The sequence below is a fragment of the Anopheles gambiae genome, chromosome 3 (genome assembly GCF_943734735.2).
Source record: "Anopheles gambiae chromosome 3, idAnoGambNW_F1_1, whole genome shotgun sequence".
Taxonomy (NCBI): Eukaryota; Metazoa; Arthropoda; class Insecta; order Diptera; family Culicidae; genus Anopheles; species Anopheles gambiae.
Genome location: NC_064602.1, coordinates 70,586,365 through 70,604,558, shown reverse-complemented (window position 1 = coordinate 70,604,558; position 18,194 = coordinate 70,586,365). Strand labels below are relative to the sequence as shown.

General features: G+C 42.3%; 1 protein-coding gene across 1 annotated transcript; it reads right to left on the bottom strand.

The window, feature by feature from the left end:
• Positions 1–6,542: 6,542 nt before the first annotated feature.
• On the bottom strand, positions 6,543–17,863 carry LOC1271056 (E3 ubiquitin-protein ligase ariadne-1). The gene is made up of 9 exons (XM_061655249.1): positions 16,142–17,863; positions 12,760–12,915; positions 12,616–12,672; positions 9,656–9,871; positions 9,208–9,483; positions 8,959–9,116; positions 8,753–8,876; positions 8,430–8,656; positions 6,543–8,355 (listed from the first exon to the last, which is right to left on the bottom strand). The coding sequence occupies exons 1-9, from the start codon at positions 16,343–16,345 to the stop codon at positions 8,274–8,276; spliced, it is 1,500 nt and encodes a 499-aa protein (XP_061511233.1). The 5' UTR covers positions 16,346–17,863; the 3' UTR covers positions 6,543–8,273.
• Positions 17,864–18,194: the final 331 nt, after the last annotated feature.

The window sequence follows — 18,194 nt, the reverse complement described above, 5'->3', positions numbered from 1 at the left end:
ACCATTAAGAGGCTGAAAATTGGTCATAATTTTCAAAGTTTGTCCGCCTTAGTGGAGTTGACATCGTAATTCATACGCATGACTGTTATAGCGAGCATGTTGTATGATGATGTTGTTGCGAAATAGATAAGCATGATCATCTTATGTATTGTAGTAACAGAGGATTGCCAGACCTTAATCTTTAAAATGAGAACATGACTCACTTTTCTGCGTAAACCTGGACTCATATTGATCAAGATCGTTCTTCTTGTCTGTCATGTTTAAGATATGAAGATAATTGAAGAACATATGAAACAAATGCCTAAATAAATTCTCTTGGTTAACAGTTGGTATGAGTGATATTTCTAATTTATAAATTGGAGTTTTAATGCACATATTTCGCAAGCTTATTGATAACATAGATATTGATTATTGAGATATTGATGTATTGAACAATTAAAATTAGGTTTCGAAAAGATCCTCACACATGATCCCATTTCCACAAATACTTTTGTGTACATTTTATTGTTTCACGTATACCGCTCTTGTAGGATCACATCTCGCCATGCTCCGGTGGGTTGGCTATGTTGTACGTATGGAAATGGCCGACCAAGTCCATAAAGTATTTCTAGGCCGTCCACACGGACAGAGCCCAAATAGCCAGGTCGTACTTTATAGCGGATTTGGGGCTGTTTAACAAAAAACGTTCCGATGTCGTATCTTGTGGATGGTTAAGAGATAGACGGTACTTTGCGGAACTATGGAGCTTTTTAACATGCACATGGTACTCTCAGGAACCTTGTGGCTGATTAGCCTGATGTGTATGGTTCACGATGGAACTTGAAGGCTTGTTGAGAAAGCATACCGAACTTGGTGGTACTTTTTAGCTTTTTAATGCATGACATCGGTACAAGGTGGCTCTTGTCTAATTGTCAAAGACTGACGCCGTCAATCACCTCATTGCTGCTGCACAGGTTAGATAAGTTAATTGAAAAAGGGATTTTTAGTGAAGTGATTGTGATTGTACAGTAAATTGTGATGCATTTCGTGTAATTTATGAATATTAAGGATTTAAAAATATACACATCTACACAAACAAAACAAATCCTGTTGTTTATTTCATCGATGATCGAGAATAAAACACAAAGATAAATAATCCCCGGCATCCTGGCATAAGGAAGCTGCTTAGGTGCTATTTAGAAGGATCACCTGGAACTTTAATGCTGTTTATCTACTGCAAAAGGCGAATTCAAGCAGCGATCTTTAGCATGCCAAAATTGGCTGCTTAAGCAATTTTGGCTATTTGGGAGGAGGCGTCTTAGGCCAACATTGAAATGGCAGAACGGCGAGGAGGCTTACGCCATTAATGCCGGGATAACGGGTTGGCAGACAAAGGCGCGCGACCGTGAACGGTTTCGGACACTTCTTTGAACTGTTACGTTAAACACATTGATACTATTGCTGGTACAAGTTATTAGAAGCTTTCTTTTCTTCTGGATCACCTGTAACAGAGGATTACAAGAATTTCATCTTTTGAATGAGAATATGTCTCACTTTTCTGCCTAAGTCAAGGTTCAAGATCGTTCTTGTAATCTGCTTTTTGGGATTATAGTTAAGGCATCCATGATATCCATCAAGAGGTGAAGAGAACAGGAGGATTCAATCCCTTCAAAAATTTGAAAAATACTCTTTCTAAGTGGCATTTATTGTATAAATCGAGTTTTTTTACGTAGTCATTTAGCTAGCTTACCTAATATACATAAAATGTTTGAAATAATTTGTAATAAAAAAAACACTCTTTGGAAATATCATCCCCCAATATCTAATATCATACTATATCCATAAACACATTGTGTACAGTCTGTTTCCGAAATGCGCGGTTTATGCGTTCCCGAGGAATCCGAATTCCGAATCTCGAATTTCACGGTTTTTGGCCAAAATACAATTGATTACTCAGTATTTTTGATAAAATTCAGTACTTTTACACACTTTATTTTAATTAATTTTATACAATTAGTGCAGAAAATTGTGTTATTTTTGGCATTTAAGAGGATTCAATTTATTAGCAAAAATGCAAAAAATTATACTGCATTGGACAATTCTTGAAGCAAATTGCACTGATTTGACAGTTGAGCAATTAAAATATATAGATTTGCTTTTGGATTGTTACGAAATAATCTAATAATATCCAAAAATAATAAATTCAGGTAATTTGATATGTCTTGTAGCGGTATTTCACTGCAATTGCCTTTGATATTGTCACGTATTTATGGGTTGACTTACTATACAATTTTGCTCAGACATGCTGGAAACACTGATCATTCGACTCTCAGTTAAAAAAGACTACTGATCCTATACAGGACACACAATCAATCGATCGGTTACTTGAAACAATAAATTTCTAAAGATAATTAAAGTTTAGTTACAATCACGATCAACTAACCTCCTTGTATGTAAGTTTCATATACCTTTCATATAAAGGTGTAAAAAAGAAACATTCCCCGGACCTGATTCGAGTTAAACGATATCGCATTCGACCCTCAAAAAAAAACCGACTCCAAACCATCCCGAACGTCAAAGCTGGACCAAGCTTAGTCAAGTGTGCTCTACCAGCAGAGCAGCCTGAAAAGGGGGTAGAGCAAACCCCTAGTGAAAGGAAAGAGTAGAAACAGGATAATCAAATTATTCGCCATCTAAATTTGTCATCCCATCTCTAATTCAATTTGGCTCAATTGGGTACCGTACTGGCGCAACAGCCGCTGGCTGGACGTGACTTTGTGTGGCGGTGGGTAGAGCGTACGCACTACAGCACATCTAGCGCGCGCACCCTTATCATATGTGTTGAGATTTTTAGTGTGTCTGTGTGTGTTAATGATCAATTTTTCCTGGCTGAAAAACAAACTTAAACACATTTTACCGGCATCTTGTTATGTTTGATCGTGCGACGATCGTATATACACAGTACAAATCACTCGGCTCTCCTACGCGAGCCCATCAACAGCCGCTTGTAGTGTGGTGATTCATGGCCACGATCACGTTTCCACGTGATGCAGCCCCTCGGCTGTGCCGGTGCTCGCGACTTTGAGTGACAGTTGTTGATTTTTGTCTCGTTGCGCTTTCATCGCGCACTTATCATCTGACGACATTTTACGTATGTGTGTGTGTGTGTGTGACGCCGATGACGTACCAAAAGTATCCAGAACTTTGTACAAATAGAGCATGTGTAAAGGGCTGCAAATACGTTAAAATAGGGGAATTTCCAGTAGACATTCCCGCCAAACTCTACAGAACGTTAAACCTAGATAAACTGCACAGAAAATGCAGCTATAAGAATGTCTCTCTCGCTCTCTCTGTCTGCCCCTGGAATGAATTGCTTCTCAAAACCGTAACAGACCGAGTGACGATCATCGCACCCGTTAGCACCTTTTGTGTTTCGATAAGCAAACACGTGCGACGCGCCCTACACACTAAAGGTACCACATACCAACGGGCATGCTTCTGTGTAGATAATGGAATTTCCCAAACAACGCATAACTTGTGTGGTTAATGTAGGTAAAAAAAACTCCAATAGATTTGCCACCTTTTCAGTCAAGGTTGTAGGTACAACACGAGCAAAATGTGGTAAAAGGACAAGGTTTTCTCCACTCAAAATGGCGCCAAATGTTTGATACTGATCATACACTGATCATACTATTTCAAAACATCAACACACACACACAAACTTAAATTGATCACACCAAACAGTTGCAGAGCGGAGTGCGTCCTCCATTATTTTGCGATGACTCAGGTGCGCGTTAGGCGACGAACGAAAACAAATCTCGATCTCAAAACGTGTACCCCCCTAAAGGAGGCGCTACCGATGACGACGCAACACCTTTTTGGCGATATTTGCCCTCACAATTATCAGTGTCCGCTGCTCCTGCCCCTCTTTCCAAGGGTATCAAAAGCCCAAGGTGCTAATGTGTTAACACCGTTTGGCGCGTGTCCACATGCAGCTGGTGGAACCTGGGCCCTGCCGATGCTCACTACAACAACAACAATAAAACAGGTTACTTATCGGCACCGGTTCGGTTTTCGGTACGGGGACACCAAGCCCCGGGTTGACCTAAAAAATGGCAACGCTTTTTTCCTTCTTTTTGTTGATGTAAATACACACACAATGTCCGGGTGAGTGGTACAATCGGAACTGCGTAAATAGACACACACTGCAGAGAGGTTCAGGATAATTCAGGTAATGCACTTAGCAGGCGGGAGCAAACAATCGTCACTTTGTCACTTACGATGGACACAAACACACACACACACACACAAACATTAAACATTAAACAGTTTTGTTGTTTTGATGAGGAAGTTCAGTCAGTCATTCAGCCTTAAGGACCAGTCAATTACCTTGAACACTACACGGGAAAATCAGGATTTGGTATGCGTAACTTCTCTGTCTCAAGAGCAAACGATGAACGTACGTAGTACAACACCTATCGATCAACCGATCCTGATCGTGCTGCAACGATTGCGTCCTCCGTTTCGCAAGGATGTTCCACCAAAGCACCAGCAGCCATCAGCAACCGAGCAACTCGAGTCAGCAAATGCGATGATCGGTTTCTTCGGCTTCGACACGGTTTTCGCACGGTGGTATGCACACTGAATCCACTGGAAGACGACACACTGACGACGACGACGACCGCGACCACGGCTTACCATTTGCTAAATGTATCACTTGTGAATGCTTGAGCGCGCGCTCGCGCATGTATCGTGCCCGCGTACACGGGGTCGCGCAGCGCGTTCTATCAAACTCTCCACCACACCACCCGGAAGCTTGTCCCCCCCCCCATTCCTCCCTCCCACAGTGACTACTCAAAATACAAAACGTGGCGACAGCGCGGCGAGGGGATAGTAAATCCAATAACAATGCCCAATCGGGTGCGCAACGCTTCATCAAAACCCATGCGCAAAACCGCCATCCCTGCTCAGGCGGCCCCTCCTAACGGGGGCCGCCTACTACGGTGAAGGCACAACTACGCGTTCAATGGGGGATGGAAACCTGGAGGTTAAGGTGCTTCTAACCAGGGTAGGCTGTGGATACAGTACGACCGGGCTATTATGTTGCAATCGTTTCGCTCTCTCTCTTTTTATCTTCCATTTTGCATTTAATGCACTTTTAGGTGCATCCGTGTTAGTAGTAATCCGAGATGCACCACCACCAGTGGACTATCTACCTTGCGGGCATGACAGATAGGGACGACAGTACGTGTGCTTATGTTGCTACGCCAAACACGGTTCACTAATCAATTGACACACGCATTCGATGGGTTTTTTTTGTTTATGTTTTTTTATTCGTTTTCTGTGTTGGTTGCTCTGCTTTTTTCTTCTTCTCTTCTTCTATTTGTTAGCGCAAATATATTTGATCACTGTTTGCGTTTCCTTGTTTTATTTACTGTAAATTCACGAGTTTTTTCCCATTGTCGTACTATGTATATAATATATATTTTTTGCGGATGCTTTTCCTCATTTCCTTTCTCTCTTTCTTGCTTTTTCTTGCACTCACTATATATATATATATAATGTTCGATTCATCACTCTTAAACTTCTGTTTATCTTCTTTTTTATCAGTTGTTTTGTTTTATACTTTGTTTGCCTTTTCTCGTTAGCTAAGTTTTGCTTTCTCCCTCAACATCATCGCGCGGTTCACTAACAAAGTGTTAATTGTTACGACTTTCTTTCTTTTTTTCCCTTTTCTATCTCCTTTTCTCTATACATACATACAGTTATTATTCACGCGCGTTTTCTTTTCTTTTTTCATTTTGCTATATTTATGTTTTTCGCTTCTCTGATTTATATCTCTTCTCTTTGTAACGCTTTGCCTCACTCACACCTCATAATCAACAATAATCTTCAGATACACACGTGTTTGGGTGTTGTTTTTTTGTTGTTGCTTCTCTATTTTGTTCAACTGCTTTCAATTACTTACAACTTTCACTGCGTGCAATTATTCGATACATCTCGCTCGCTCGTGAAATGTACGTTTTCTTCTTCTCAGCACTACCGCCTGCTAGTGTATTTGTTCCTCCTCCTCCTCTTTGGGACATTTGCGTAATGAGAGTCACATGTCACAGTTTATGTACACTTTTGGAGGAAAAAGTATGCATTTTTTTCTTGCTTTTTGCTTGCTTTGCTCAACTCCACCAATCGACAGCTCGCGCTTGGTTGCGTCACGAAACCAGACCAAACAACAACAGCTTTCCCTTTTCGTACAAAGTTACCAAATCGAGTTAAAATGTGTTTTTTTTTTATTCGTCTAAAGGGATTAACAAACCTATCAACCAATTTAAGAGAAGGAGAAACAGCCACAAAAGAACAAAAAATAAATTTAAGAAGTAATAAGTAGAAGTTTGTGGCAGCTATGCTGCAAGAAGGTGCTCACAAATCTAAGGTTCAAAAGGTATCAACCGCAATTTCCGTCCTTCGCTAGTCAAAATTGAATCGAAAGCGGTCCAAAACAAAACAAAAACACACACACAAAGGGACAAACAGAGGCAGAAAGAAAACGAAACGAAGCGTCCATCTCAGATTTGTACCACCTGTATATTTTATTATCACACTTTCACATGTTCCCCCCCACACTACTACACCACTATCGGGGTAAGAGTATGCACGAGACGGCAGCTCTTCGTTTGGGGTTGATTTTTTTTGTTGCAACAAATCCGAAACAGTTGTTGTCCCAGACCAGCAGAATGGCAAGAAAACTATGTCCATACAATGGAGGAAAAAGGAACTAACTGATGAAGCATTTAAAGACAAAAATGGGGGGGGGGGAAACCTATCAAAACCATAAACAATATACGTAGGAGGATCACATGGACATGAAAGAGTAGTGTTTCGCCGTTGCGTTTGTTTAATGTTAAAAAAAATTCGCTACATTAGCAATTATGGGTGATGGGAGAAAAACAAAAGCAAACAATCAAAACACACACCCGCGCACCACAATAGCTACAAGAAGCACGTTGTGTCTTTGCCCCAATAGCACACAGCAAAGTACAGATGCCCGTAAAATACTACAAAACAGAGGGTGGTGCATAACAAAGGACAACACGATTCTTCCTCTAATTCCGAGGGGATGCAAAGTTGGATGGTTCAGGGTAGCAGCCAGTTCTTGCACGAAAATAGGAGAAAAAGGAAAAAGGAAATTATAAAATGTAACGCCCCAGCTACATGACACGCACACGGCACCCTATATCACACACAACATATGAAAGCATACTCTCTGCTTCTCATTTCTCTTCCCTCTACCGCTCTTCTAGCCCCTTTGTGTGGCGAAGGTTACACCGATAACACAACAGTGGTTCGTTTTGTTTAGTGGGTCAAGGTTTGTTAACGTTTTTTTTTTCTTTTTTTTCTGTTTCCTTTTTTTCTTTTTCCGTTTTCATACTGTTTAGTTTTGCAAATGTATGTGTGTGTGCAAAAGTATGATACAATCCTTCCAAGCAGCTCTGTGTGTTTTTTATATCGTTCTTTCGCTTGCGACTAGCCTAGGGCTTATAATGTTGTAACGGTTGCTTCCTAAAATAATTACGTGCATTTAGTAAAGACAACAAACCAAAACGAAGGGTTTCATGTTTCACAAAGCGCGCGCGCGCACACACAGACAAACACATATATCCAAAATAGGTAAATATAGGAAATCCTAACCGAGAATCAAAATCAAGAGTTCAAATGGGAGGGGGGGGGACAACTGAAAAAGGATATCTGCCTGCTACTAACTGTGTGTGCTAAGCTCTCTCTATCTCTCTATCTCCCTTTCTCCCGTTCGTATCAGCGGTAGATAACAAAACCTACTTTTGGCTACCATCTTTTTTCGATTAATTTAAATGTGGCGCGGTCGGGACTTCTCTCTATCTCTCTCTCACACACACTCACACACCAAGTAGAGCATCTATTTTGCTACAACACGAGCGACGGCAAAGACTCTTCTTTGCGTATGTGTGTGTGTGTGTTTGTTGGTTGAGGGGGCAGTTGAAATTGGTCGAATTGCTCTCGTCTCGCATTTCGGTTCTTACTAAGGTAAAGGCGTCCCGCTGCGCCGACACTACACCACATCGACCTCCCTCGTCCACGTTCGACCGATGGGACCCCGAAGCGTTACGAGGGTTATAAATTATTAGTTGAACCACTAGTTATTAAGTCGAACGACGCGTTGCTTCAGATCCAACACGCTAATCGTTCACATTCAACACCACACACACGCACACACCACCATCATTCCGTCATATCTGCATCAGCATTCACGATCATGATCATCAGTTGGTGTACTCCCACCAATCCTTCTCGTAGCCTTCGTGCACGTGGTCCAGTAACACTTTCCGACGCTTCTCGCAGTATCTGGCCAACAGAAAGGATTAAAGGATTATTAGTAACGAGCACCTTCAACAACGTCCGCTCTCGTTTGAGCTCACCTGTACTTATCCTGCACTTTCTGCTTAATGTCCGCCAAATTTTCCGACGTTATATCACGCTCCAAGTACTCGGACAGGGTTTCCGTCGCCGTTTCCAGATCCTTCTGGTTCTCCTCGAAGATCAGGGACTGATTATTCTTTCTAAGATAGTAGGCAAACACGTAAGTGCACATGAGTGTTTGACGACACTGGCAGAGAATGTCCACAGCTTTCTTCAGAAATTGGACCTACAATTGGAAGTTAAGGCGCGACACACGATTAGGAGCATTGTTTTTTGGGAATTGGTTATACGAAAAAGCTCTATGTGGCGCTAACAGCAGTACCTCAATCCAAGACATGTTATGCTGCTGCATCTCCTCCATCTTCTCCTTGACGGCAGCGTACAGCTTGTGCTCAAACTTGAGCGACTGCATGTGGTTAATGTAGCGATTGTAGTAATGGAGATATCTGTGGCGAAATAAGACGATGGAGACATTAAAGCGTCGTTTTAACGATATTCTTTCCATGAAAAGAGCAAAAACCACCCTACCTTGCCAGAGTGGAGCGCAGCTTCTCCTGCGCGTCACGTGCCGCACGGGCCTCATCCTCGTCGTACCGGTTGCAGTTGTACCAGGACGAACCGTGCGGTTCCCAAGATCCAAGACATACCCAACAGAAGTCATGTTTGCAATTTTGATTTTTGCATACCTAAATCAAGAGATAGAACAAGAAAGACCCATTGGTAATTGTCACTTGTGTAGTATGTAAACCCTTCCCACGCGTACTACTACACCCTTACCATATGGTTACAGCCACCGTCCTTCTCGATTGTGACGTTACACTTCGGGCACTCCTTCGTGTTGGCGGCGATCCAGTTGGAAGTTTCCGAATCGTCGTCACACTTTTTGATCCACTTCTTCAGCAACCGGCACTGTACCGGGTCGTGCCAGTTTTCGCCACACTCGAAGCAGAACACGTGGTTGCACTTGCAGACAACCGGTCGCGGATCGACGTACTGCACCCGGATCGCGTACGTGCAGTCGGCCGACGGGCACCATCGTAACAATCGATTGCACTGCATTTTTATTAAAAAAAGAGGAAGAAACAGAGATAGGGTCAGAGACATCGCTGGGTAGGGCGTTTGAAATTAGTAAACAACGCCTCGGTGATCGGTGATTAGTGCCGATGATGATGATGCTGATATTCATCTACAACACAACACAACACAGCGGGACGGTGGGTTTTACCTCCACGAAACTGTTGGTGATAAGGTGCTGATATTTGAGCCGGACGCGCGGATCCTGCACCAGCCGCATCACCGTTACGTCATCGACCAGAATATCACATCCGTGGGCGGCACACGCTATCGACTGGCCGAGCCCCTCCTCGACGATCTTGGTGGTCAGGTACTCTTGCCAGCACTGCGTACAGAAACGGTGTCCGCATTCCAGACCGGTCATCATCTGTGAAAGTTTGGACAATTGATAGACATTAAATCATTAAAACCCTTTAAAAGAATATTCTCTCATGCGCAGGAATTCCAAAAATAAGTTTAATAACAAAAACACGAAGTTTTCTTTGCACCTAGCAAAAGATTACAAGTAAAGATTTGTGCCAACCAGACTACAGCGGATGGCAATACTTGCACGAAAAATATTCGCCAAACTCTGCTCAATTTTTCATGGGAAACAGTGATTTTCACAGGAGTTTTAAAGCAGAAATAGTTCCATGGGACGTGAAGTATCAAATAAATAAACCAAGAGTAAAAATGTGTGCAAGTTCTATGAAACATATGAACGGCTAAGAGCCGCCATCTCGAAATCAAAGGGCCGCATGCGGCTCGCGAGCCGTACTTTGCGCGTTCGCTGCCTTAAGTAATACTGATATTGGGGCCTTTCACGATTCTTGTCAGCTTTTGTGTGTGGAGTTTGACAGTTGGCGGCTGAAATCATGTCAACACTGCATACAAAACCACACACAAAACTAGCCTGCAATTTTCAGTCTAGATTATTCTAGCCTTAGATAGAATTATAGTACATAGCCGGCCTATATAGTACAGTCGTCAACTCGTACGACTTAACAACATGTCCGTCATGGGTTCAATCCATAGAAAAAGAAGAAGAAGATAGAATTAGGCTAGAATTAGATTCGAGTACCTGCTCGAAACAATGTCAAAACAAAGTCGTGGTTTTTTCATTCTATCAAGGTGCATAAAAATGAGATCAGGTGGAGGAAATTAGAATCAAAGTGTACATAGACCATGTGATCTCGTACCATATAAAGTGAAATCGCTCTAAGGTGAATCTTCACGGCCAAGCTACACGTACCGGACAACGGACGATGCCATAAATTCGTTAACGCCAACTGTCAAATCCAGCAATACGGCCAAAGCCGTTCTTTCTGAATAAAAAAAAAAAACTGTCAAATCCCCAACAAAATCGGCCCGCTGTGATCCGACGCGAATCTCTTCCAAACTGACATTTTATAGCACGATTAATCGGGAATTCGCAAATGCAACTTGAAGAACATTTGCCTTAGAGAGACATTCATCTTGAAGAGATAAACAATATATGGAATATGACGGGATCGTTAAAATATTCATCTTAAAGAAACAATTCATCTTGAAGAGACTACAACTTAGAGAGATTTCACTGTAGTTTGACAACTATTTTATGAATCACAAAAACACCATTTGACAGAACGGATGAAGTTAATTTCCATAGACATTGGTGTCCTCATCGAAGATATTGTATCAAAACATAGATGAACGTTAAGTCGTTCAGATTTGATATAGCTTATAATTAGCAATATTTCACGTGTTTGAAGAACTTTTAGTGTGTATAATATGGATTTTAAGAGTGTTTTTTGTATTCGTCAAGTTGCCAGAAAACCTGTTCGAGCAAAAGTTTCCACCCGTCCTGTGAAAAAATGACATTTTAATTTGGTTATAAAAACAGGCTATGAGACAACCTGGTCTACATAAACTTTTGAAATTTGTATGCAAGGATTGACAAATGGTTCCCACAATGTCGCCCAGCAGAAGCGATGAAAATAAACCTCCTAAAAACATACGCCTAGCGATAAGCCCACATGTATGTTATACCCACATTGATAGCTGCTCGAAAACTGCTATACAATTCAAACAGCTGACAGGCTGAAATTCGAACCTACTGTCTTTAAAGAGAAAAGGGCCCATTGATTGATTGGAACTGAAATTACAATTAACATTAACTTTACATAGCTGAATAATATCAAAATCTTTCATACAGACTAAACATTTAGGGCTTGCAACTAAACGTCAAACATATATCATTATAGTTTAAAACAAATACAATTTGAGTTTTTAACTAGAAAGGTAAAATTCAAATTCTTCTCATGTGATACAGCGTTCTTAAAAGATAAAAATTTGCCATTATGGAAAAAAATCTTCAATTTTGCCATGATTCTTAAAACTCGCTCGTTTGTACATTCCTTCACAATTGCATTCAGTTCATTGCAAAAATAGAACTTCTCGCATTGAATGATACCAAATGGTAGAAAAAAAAGCAGAAAAAACACAATTCCACCTCAATAAACAAAACATCAACCAATTCCAATTCCTCAGAATGGAATGCAACTCTCTGATGGCCTTGAAGCCGTCCCATCCTACAAAATCAAACGCACACACGATACAAAATTCACACCAGAAACGATCGCAGCGGGTGCCCCCGCCTGCGACCGCACTGACTTTTGGCTACATTGGCCACTGTTTTTGTTTTGCTACAGAACTTGCTGCAGCCGCAGCAGCGAGAGGTGTTTTTGGCAAAATGCACGCTTAAGCTCTCAGTAGGGACGGACAGGGGAGGGGGGGGGGGGGGTGTTTAAATTTAACCACCCAGTGGACGGGCAACACACCGCAGGATGTGGTCGGAGTGTGTACATTCAAAATAAAACGCGCCAAACACCGTCGATCAACCACAGCACGCCAATCGTAATACTACGCCATAGAACTACGGTGTGGACCCAAACACACCGAGCTGGGTAGCTGCTGCTGGGGTGCGCTTAAAAGGGCAAGGAAGCGAAAGATTCACTTTCAAAGGGCACACACCGCAGCAGTACGTTCGTCCTGTTGGCGAAGATCACCGTGCCGCGGGATCAAAGGGTAAACATCCCCCTACTTGGGTGGGGCGAAAATCCAAAAAAAGGAAACAAAGAAACACGCGCTTACACTGGGAGGAAACGTTGAGTAGCAGATTTCACAATCCTCTGTTCTGGACTTTTTGATCTGCAAATAGAAAGAAGAAGTGAAAACGACGGTGAATGAAAATGGTCACTGTTGTGTTGGGGTGGAAAATTCCTTCCTCCCACCTACCTTTGGCTTGAGTGCTATACTTGGCTTTCGAAACGGATTGATCACGTGCGCATCCTTAAATAGCTTATCCTGATCGCCATCGTAGAATCGTTCCATCAGCTTTTCCTTGTCCCATTTGAAATGGTTCAGCAGAATCCGGGTAATGGTGGCTGGGATCTGGATGGGGGTTGAAATAGAAAAGAAAGATATATAATAATTGTATTAATTTAGGGTTTAAGAGCTTCATTTGGAGAAGCAAGATATGATATTTTGTAACATTATATGATCGCGCTTAGTTATTCCTTCCTGCAGTCCTATGCGTAGTTTGCTCCTCCTAAAGGCCCTTTACATCATTTCGATATGTTTCCATTCTAATACTTTGTCTCACTTTAACCATTTCTAAATAAATTAAATCTTTGGGGTACACTATTCATGTTTGAATATGCGAAGTGTGCAAAAATTATTATTTTTAATAAGCAAATGAATCCAAATTTCTCATTTATTCCTTATTTAAATTTAATTTATAAAAATATAAATAATTTATAATTATCCCTAAACAAATTTTAATTATTTATAACCAAAACTAAAAACTGTAGCATTTGTTTGTTTAGAAACGATGCATTTATGCAAAAAGGCTGTATAGATTAGATGTTCGAGAAAAGTATGCAATTTTATTAACTGGTTTAGGTAAAAGAAACGTAATTGTGTCCAAAAATGTAAGATAAGAAAGTACCGGGAAAGGAAATTCCCTCCTAGAAACCTTTCAAAATTCTGTTTAATCTGGATGTAGGTCGCTAGAATTCTAGCTAATCTGGTTAGCAGTAGTTTGATAGGATTTATTGGAATTATTGATTTTAGATAGATTGTAATGAATTATAAATCAATAGAATGGTAACAAAGTTTTCAATGAAAATTTTCTCAGTCACCTATTGCTTCATGTTTACTTCCCATTTAGGATCAAGGTATGAAATGTACTCTCAACAGCATTTCCACTTTCAAACCTCCTCTATTATCAGCAGCTTCAGCATCTACTTATCCATTTTCTATTATGATTCAAATGATTTTGTTTAATTTTGCGACATACTATTGCTGCCGTTTCCCTAATCTATGATAGGCCGGTCACGCCAGAGTTTAAGGCTGACGTTTTTATAGGTGGTTTCATGGTTGGATTTTCCCAGTCACTTTCGAATGTAAACTAGAACTAGGCAATGTTCAGCATGATTTTCGCCACTTTAACGGTATTTTTGCCATTGTTTTTTCACCGGGGTTTAGAAGTCTCATATCCTCCAAATTCATACAACATTTTTAAAATTTATATTACATGGATGTTGATGCATTTTTTTTATGTCAAAAGAGTACCAATTTGAAAATGATGAAGGTTTAGCTTTATTCTTATGTGCCGTTTAAAGCGAAAATCTGATTAAAATGCATCAAAAATGCATGTAATATTACAGGGGTTTCCAAGTCAGTTTCTAATGTAAACATTGTTATTCAACGCATGCAAAATGTTGTTCCGCATCGATCTGGCATTTCATTTCCTTCTTTCCATCTTTCATTTCTACAGCATGATTTTCAACACGTCTCAAGCTAGATTGAGTTTGACAGTTCTTTGTTAAGTGTGGAAAATCATGTGTTGAAATTGGAATTTCATTTTGAAACAAATAAACCATTTGACAGCTGCTGAAAAACATCTTGAATGCGATGAATAACTATGTTTACATTCCAAACTGACTTAGAAAACCCTGTAATTTTGAAAATGGTTTACACATCTCGATGAAAGGAAAAAAACCATGGCAATAGACCGTAGAAGTGTTTGAAAATCAAACTGAAGAAATAAAAAAATATATGTAATGATGAAAACGAAACGTGAAAAACAACGGTTTACACTCGAAAATGGCTTGGAAACCCCTGTATTGTTAACAGTTGCTTAACGATCATTTTAACACATTGGTATGCCACTTTTGATTCTTAAATTAAGGCCATAAGGGCTTCATTGCTTATAATGTTCTGTTTTGGCAAATACTTGTCCATAAAAGTGTCCGTCTTTTATTGTTTTTGCATTTTATTTTTATTTTTAGACCCTTTGCATGTCTTCACTACATCATCAGCTAAAAGAAAGCAAGTCCTGATTCATACTCCCAAACATAATCCTTTGGTTGATCATCTATTTCGTTCACGTGTGTAATTCCTTATATGTGTGTGTGTTTTGTTTGCTTTTGCATGCTGCTACAGCATTTTCCTTCCAGCGCAATGCACAATGCACAACAAAAACACACATGCAACTGTTCAGTACAGTGTGGGCCATGTGTTTATGTGTGTGGTATGGTAGTATACCCTCGTTTGAAAACACCTTGACCGTCGCGTGGCGGGGAGGGGGGAGGCCGCCGTCGTCATTCGTCTCACGAGCAGCGCACGCACACGCGCGTTTCCACACGCACAACCATCCCCCACCAGTGCGCCAACACACAACAGTGAAGTGGAGAAGGCAAAAAAAACCTAATACGCAAATTGTGTTGATGTCACACACACTCATACACAGAGAGAAACAAAGACACAATACCAAAAACAAGCTCAGCTGACTCTCTACAGTGAAATGGGGGGAGTGGGGTATGTTGAATTTTGGGGGGTGCGCTTAAAATCATAACGCAATTATATCGAAATGACGAAATAATAGACCATACAGTGGTGCGGATTTCGCAGAATAATTACAGCGTAGACGGTTACGGGGCCAAGGGTGGGAGATGTTTATGCTTGGCCACCCCAACTCCCAAACAATTCATGTGACATGCGAACAAAGTTCTTGGGGTTGATTGGGTGGGGTGGTGCTGGCAAGAAGAAGGTTTAATCATATGCACAAATGATTTTCCATAATGAGCACACCAAGGAGGACAGTTAGAGCGGGTGTTTTACGAGTGGGAGGGGCAGGGGCGATACGATACATACACACACACACACACCCAAAAGTCGTACACAAAATGACCTAGATATGGGCGCGCGCACACAAAAACACAACACACAAAGTTGACAGTTTGCTGGTGCTGCTGCTGCTGCTGCTGGTCCGTCCACTGACTCCGCACACAAAAGCCAAAACAAAGGAGGCGCACAGGGTGACACATAAACTTACACACAAAAATCGCAGCAGCAAACAAGTAGGCTGTCCTGTGTGTTGTGGAGCACAGGGGGCGAAAAAAGGTGTCACACACCTTCTGGCCATAGGCGCTGGCCACTCACAAGGATTTTCCTCAACCCTTTGCACACATACACACATAACACTCGAATAATGACCTCGAATTTTCTACTGCCCTGGGTGAACCGCACACACACACAACCTCTTTGAGGGGGGTCAAACAGACGAGCCCCCCATTCCGCCCATCGCAACCATTCCCTCGCCTCAAAAACTCACCTCCACGACCGTGTTGACGTCCTTGATGCAGTCGACCATATGCTGGACGATCTCGTCCGTCGTCAGCACGTCGTACGGGTACTCGTCCGTCTCCTGGCCGCGGTCGCGCGGATTGTTGATATCGACGTCCATCGCGAAATCGTCGTCCCCGCTGGACACGTTGCCCGAGTCGTGCTCCTCGAAGCTTTCATCGTCGGAATCCATGTTCCCCGCGCTCGGTGGCACCTGAGACTTCCGCGGGGCCAAAACACTACACAGCCGAGACCGTCAAGGACTTCCTTCACTTCACTTCACAAAACGGCTGTGTTGTTGTTGTTGTGGCTGTTGTGACTGGCCTACACACACGCGCTTAGGTTGATGATCCGCCGTGCGTGTGTGCGTGTCTCTCTGTGTGTGTATTTACACGTAGCGCTTGAAACGAACTTGAATCCAACTCGCTAATTCGCGACCGCCAGAGGGGGAGGAAGGGAGAGTAATGATTGGTCACCAGATTCTTCACGCGCGTCACACTCACACTGTGCAGCTCCTTCCCGTTGACTGCGCGTTTTGCACGATTTGCTCACGGAAGTGGTTGATGTGTGTTGTGCAAATTTGTGATGCAGATCTTGGGAGGATGGGTGGGCGGCGCTGCGGGTGAGCTTTTCCGTCTACTCTACGAGACACACACACACACAAACTGCTTCTCCGCCCTGTAGACGGCCACACACCGTGTGTGTATGTCACCTTCACACGCCTTTTTCACTTCGAATTTTCCAACACCACACTTTTCGCAGATCGGTGCCACACTGCCACGGCACACTGTGCTTCCTCCTCTTGTGCAGCACACACTACACACACTGTGCGCGCACGTAGTGTGTGTGTTACGGATCAATTTTGGCTTCTTCGCTCTCGTTCTCTCTTTTAATTTTTTTCTAAAGTGGGAATAATTAAGCAACCAAAAAAACACTCCAAAACTTAAAGAACGTTTGTTTGTATGTGTGGTTATGTGGAGAAGGAACAACAACCTCCTTCCCGATGCGACGATGTACTTCGATTTGGCTGCAGTGACACCACGAAAAACCCCGAAATCTCGCTCGTCGATGGTAAAACGCAATCGAAATTTCAACACACAAACGCCACGGGATAGTGTGTGCGAGAGAGCGAGACCGAATGATCCTATCCTGCAGACGAACTACACGGAACAAATAAAAGCACACACACGCGATAGAAGGGTGCCCCAGAAAAACGACGTTCTCTGACGTTCCGTGCGTGTGTGTGTGTTTTAGAGCACACACGTACACACACCACTGGCGCACTGGCGCACAGTGACAGCTGAACGTGTGTGTGTGTGTGCGCACACACCGTGCCTTTACTCACACTGCTTTGCCCACGGGTCTTGCTGTAGTTTTACACGCACGCACACACACACTAGGTCACACGCACACACGGGGACAGTGTTGGTATGTTTTTTTTTCACTTCCTCGAAACTTTTCTTCACCTCTGCTGTGCTGGGAAAAAACAATCGTTTCACTCGCTTGAATGCGTGTGGGTGTTGGTGTTGGTACACGGTTGCAATTGCACGGTGCAGGTTTTCGGTTCGTCCGCAAACCAGCAAAAACCCACTGGCAAATACTAATTTTGGTTGCGCCTTTCGCACACTCGCTCCGTTGTTTCTCTCTGTGCCTGTGGTTTTCTGGCTGGTGGTGCAACAAAAGTCAAACTGCAAAGATATACGATCCCCGAGCGCTGGCTGTATAAACCGGGACCGACGAGCGCCCCGTACAACATGGCGAGGGTTTTTGACATTCGAATATCGCTGCATCTCGCTCATTTGCTCTACCCTTCTTTTACTTGCCGACAGTGCTCGTTGCAAAGTGAGCTTATGTGTTCGCCCCTCAAAACAGTTAAATTTACTTAAGCAGCCAACTTTGGCTAAAGATCGCTGCTTTAATTCGCCCTTTGCAGTAGAGAAACAGCATCAAAGATCCCTGTGGCTCTTTTAAATAGCGCTTGAGCAGAAAGCTTCCCCAGTGCAGGGGATTATTTTCCTTTGTGTTTTATTTTCAAGCAAGGC